Source organism: Cariama cristata, unplaced genomic scaffold, assembly GCF_000690535.1.
Source record: "Cariama cristata isolate BGI_N322 unplaced genomic scaffold, ASM69053v1 scaffold21095, whole genome shotgun sequence".
Classification (NCBI taxonomy): Eukaryota; Metazoa; Chordata; class Aves; order Cariamiformes; family Cariamidae; genus Cariama; species Cariama cristata.
This window is the reverse complement of record NW_009616077.1, coordinates 19,131-23,742: the sequence shown is the minus strand read 5'-3', so window position 1 is coordinate 23,742 and position 4,612 is coordinate 19,131. Positions and strand designations below refer to the sequence as shown.

Genomic DNA, 4,612 nt, shown 5'->3' with positions numbered 1-4,612 from the left:
CAAAGCCGCAAGCTCAGCTCGTCGCAGGGCATTTGTGACCTGGGTTTGTGCTAAGCCAGGAGAACCTGTGCTTGATAGGGTGCCATGGCTTTGCTTCTAGTTATTGCCACCGACATCCAGCCCAGGGTGCCTCCTCCATGGGAGAGGTTTAACCGAAGCTCTCCCAGCAGCAGACCGCCAAATGCTGCCCAATTGTTTAATGTCGCGGCAGCAACTGAAGGCGGAGAAGTTGAATTCACGCAAATCTGTGTCCTGATGGTGCTCAGGGACGGAGGAGGATCAAGTCTTAGGAAAAAAGGGAGCATGAACTGGGAATGAGCCAGCCTGCCCAGGGCCAAGAGACGGGGAGTACCAGGTCCCATCTCTCTCCTTGCCTCGTCCTTTCTCATTCCTCTCTCTGCCTTGGAGCCGGCCGAGCCAGCATGTTTGTGCACTGAACCCTGTGGCCATGAGCTGAGTCCTGCCACCTCGGCCCCAGCCCGGGACTCCTCGGCTGAGCCCCCTCCTCACCCGCGCTGCCCAGGGCCAAGAGACGGGGAGTACCAGGTCCCATCTCTCTCCTTGCCTCGTCCTTTCTCATTCCTCTCTCTGCCTTGGAGCCGGCCGAGCCAGCATGTTTGTGCACTGAACCCTGTGGCCATGAGCTGAGTCCTGCCACCTCGGCCCCAGCCCGGGACTCCTCGGCTGAGCCCCCTCCTCACCCGCGCGATGCCCCGGTGCCACCAGCACAAGCCTCCTCGCCGGGCTTGGAGACACGGCGCCTCTACAGCACAGCTCCACCATTGATCCCCCCTTTGCTAACAAACAGCCGCCTCTCTGGGCTCTAATTAAAATGGATCGAGGTTTATTTAAATGCCCTCCTTTCCCTGCCGCCGAGAGCGTGATGCACTTTGCTTAGCAACCGGCGGTGTGGAGAGGAGCTGGATCGATACCTGCTCCGCAGCTCTCTCACACCAACAGACGCTGGCCTGAAAGTGCCCGGCGCTGATGGAGACTCTGAGCTCCTCATCAGCGCCAAACCCGCTCTCTGACCAAGAAATGTACTCGTGGCCCCAGAAAACCTCTGGGTAGATGTGGAGGGATGGACAGACAGAGGAAGAGAAGGAGAAAGGGAGATGCAGGAGGCAGATGGGCAGGCAGACTCTGTCTCCAGCCTCCCGAATCTTCTCCTGCCTCCTCTCCACCCTGGTTGAAAGGATGGCAATGTTTGGGTGGACCCAGAACTAGACTCTGGGTCATTCAGGACAAGGTGCCCTGAGGACATGGGGCCTGTACTCACCGCATTCATGTCGATGCCGTTGGTGTAGGACCAGGCGTGCTGGAAATACTCCTCCAGGCGCTGGCGCAGGGGGTTGGGGATCTGGTGGAAGCGGATGAACTCCTTGACTCGCAGCATCTGCGTGTGGTAGCGGGCTGTGCCCGAGTACAGGCGCTGGATGATAGCAGAGACGTTGCCGAAGATGCTGGCGTACATCAGAGCTGCAACGAGAGGGCAGGGCTCAGCAGGACATGGGGAGATGCATGTCCAGCTACATCTGGAACCAGTAGATTTCCAAAACCCTTATCTACCGTGGACCTGAAACCCATGTGTTTCTGAAACCCCTGTTTCTATATCACTCCATCCATTTGTCTGTGCAGAAGAGGCATAGGCGGAGAGAGAGACTCTCTTAAAATCCCACGTGCTCTCCCCGTTTCACCCAAAGCAGCCCCTCCAACCTCCAAAGCAGGGATGGGGACAGCGGGACACGCGCAGGCACTCACAGCCGATGAGCATGACACAGATGGAGAAGATCTTCTCGGAGTTGGTGTTGGGTGAGACGTTGCCGAACCCCACGCTGGTGAGGCTGCTGAAGGTGAAGTAGAGAGCAGTGACGTATTTATCCTTGATGGATGGGCCAGAGGAGAGGTCGCTGTCATTGTAGCGCTTGCCGATCTGGTCACCCAGGTTGTCCAGCCAGCCGATCTTGTGCTCCATGTAGGGCCGCTCCACGTTGCCGATGGCGTACCAGATGCAGGCCAGCCAGTGGGCGATGAGGGCGAAGGTGCACATGAGCAGGAAGAGCACGGCTGCTCCATACTCGGAGTAGCGGTCCAGCTTCCGAGCCACACGGACCAGGCGCAGCAACCGAGCTGTCTTCAGGAGGCCAATGAGGGTGGTGGTCTGCAGGGGAGAGGTGAGAAACTTCAGGGACGAGCAGGGGATAAAGCTGGCCAAAGGCATGTCTCCAGCCTAGCCATGCTCCCTTTGAAGGATAAAAATGCATTTCTAGAGCATGAATCACCTTGTCCTGGAGGTCACATCTGAAATAGGTTAGATGAATCATGCCACAGAAAGGGCAGTTTCCCTCTGCTGACCATAAAGGCAACAAGGGATTACAGCAAGCCAGAGGAGCCAAGGCCAACCCCATGTTTCCTGATGGGTCCTCACCAACCGTTGCTCCCAAAACAGCTGCCTTTCACCCCACCCCACAGGTTCTCAGTTCAGGTGGGGCTTCCAGGTAGCGCAGTAACCACAGGGCCATCCCATTGCCAATGTTTTGAGTCTGGCTGGCAATGTGACCCCAAATTTGGGCTCGCTGGTGTGTGAGGCCAGTCCCCAAACTGAGCTCCCAGCCTGCTCTGCTGGGTCAGCCCCAGCAAGGGGAGCAGGTCCAGTTAGACACTATCTTAGCACTTACAGAAGGATCTGTGTGGCTGTCTGACCCTACTGAATAAAATCCCAAGTCCCAGCTGCTTAATAAAAACCTGTAACGACATCCTTGTCCATCCCTCTGACTAACCACCCCTCTCCATGCAGCTCTAGCCATCCACCGCTTACATCAAGCCATCCATATTCCTCTCTTTCTCTCCCATACATCTGTCCCTACCCATCCATGAGTCCCTTCACGTCCTGATGGACCTCCACGCCCTGCCTGTACCTCATCAGAGCCGGAGCGGAAGATGAGCAGGTCAAAGGGGATGGCGGCAACCATGTCGATGAGAAACCATCCCTTGAAGTAGTGGATGGCGATCTTGCCAGGGTGGCTCACCACTTCGTCGTTGATGTTGACGTAGGTGGTACGGAAGTTGATGACAATGTCCACAATGAACATGATGTCCACGATGAGGTCAATGATGTTGAGTGGGTCACAGGTGTAGCTGCAGTCCCAGTGCTTCTCCTCCACCTGCTCCTCATTGAGCAAGAAGGCGGCCGAGTAGGGGGTGAAGACGGCTGTGTAGATGACCAGCAGAAGGATGAGCCAGTCCCACACGGCCTTGAAGGGACTGTAGTGCAGAATGGTCCATCGGTGGATGCGTGGTGCCTGCAGCTTGTACTCGGGAAGGACATCAGCACCCAGGGACAGCACCTGCCGGGAGATGGGTGTGAGAAGAATGGGAGACCAGGAGAGAGGTTGGATAAGCCCACGAGCCAGGCAAGGGGCTCCCACCTGCTGGTAGGGCAGTGAGGAGCACGCAATGGGTTTCCTACACCCTTTTCACCTTCATTGCCTTCATACGTGTTTGTCCTGGAGGCCACAAGGTGAGTAGCCCACTATGGCTGACACCAAGGTCTGCCTGGCTTCTCGGCTGACTCTGATGGCCAGAGCACCCTTGGGGCAGCTGTTTACCTGCTTTATGCCATTCAGACCCTACCATGCCAGCAGAGAGGAAGGTGCCTCCGGCCATGCCTCCTTCTGCCCTCAGCTCTGTGCCACCAGCCCCGGAGCTGCTGGGTGTCCCTGGCAGAGGGCTAATGGGGATGGGCACCTTGGAGATGCAGTCCCACAGCTGTGCCATGGCTTGGCCCTGAAGGTGATGACACATTAGGCATCCCACAAGCCTTGCATGGTGCCTTTCTTGGCCCCAGCAGGGACCTTCCCCTTGATGTCCCTCTGGCACAGTCGACCTCCAAGCAGAGGGGACAGCTTGGGCCACCTGCAGCAAAGCCTGGCCTTGGGCAATGCCCATTTCCCATCTGAGCATCCTCAGGGAGGGGGTGACCTGCGGCCACCAATGTGCAAACACCATCTCATGCGTGCAGGCACCCTCCCATATTGTCATGTGTCCCCAGGTCTGTCTGCCCTCATGGGGACACGCTCCCACGGCACCAGTGAGTCCCCACACGTCCCGGGCCTGTCCCAGCTCCCCCCTCCAGGACCAATGCCAGCTCCTAATGGGCTCTGAAGCCACCCTGGGGACACAATGCAAGGCGCTGAGGACCGGGAGGGCTGGGCCTGTCCTGCTTTGGGTGCTGAGAGATGGTGGCATGAAGGGGCTTATTTGGAGCTGGGGTCAGCTGGATCATCCCTGCCTGCCCCTGCTGCTGTGTTGTCCCCTGCATGTCCAGTGCCACCTGCAGAGGAGGGCGAGGGGCTCCTCAATGCTTTCTCCTGGCACTGAGCCCCCAGCTGAAAGGGTGCTTTTTGCCAGGCTGCAAAGGAGAGGAGGGAGGAGGCTCCACACGCCCGGATGCCACGGTGATGGATACCACCATGACTCTGGCAACAGGTCTGGAAAAAGGGCCTGATCCTTCCTGCACTGACACCCATCTTGTTCAGAGGTTCAAGGGCTTCCCAAGAGCTCCTGGTACTGCAACCCAGAAGGGATCGAGCCCTGCGGCCCCGTCCCACCG

The 4,612-nt window shown here is 57.9% G+C and overlaps 1 protein-coding gene across 1 annotated transcript in view; it reads right to left on the bottom strand.

Annotated features, from left to right (window-relative positions):
• KCNH6 (potassium voltage-gated channel, subfamily H (eag-related), member 6) overlaps nucleotides 1–4,612 on the bottom strand; it is a 29,666-nt gene that overhangs the window by 5,932 nt on the left and 19,122 nt on the right. The window contains exons 6-8 of the mRNA XM_009700063.1: nucleotides 2,919–3,347; nucleotides 1,762–2,161; nucleotides 1,280–1,479 (exon numbers count right to left, since the gene is read on the bottom strand). Of these exons, the coding sequence (XP_009698365.1) occupies nucleotides 1,280–1,479; nucleotides 1,762–2,161; nucleotides 2,919–3,347 (1,029 nt within the window). The remainder of the gene's footprint in view (nucleotides 1–1,279; nucleotides 1,480–1,761; nucleotides 2,162–2,918; nucleotides 3,348–4,612) is intronic.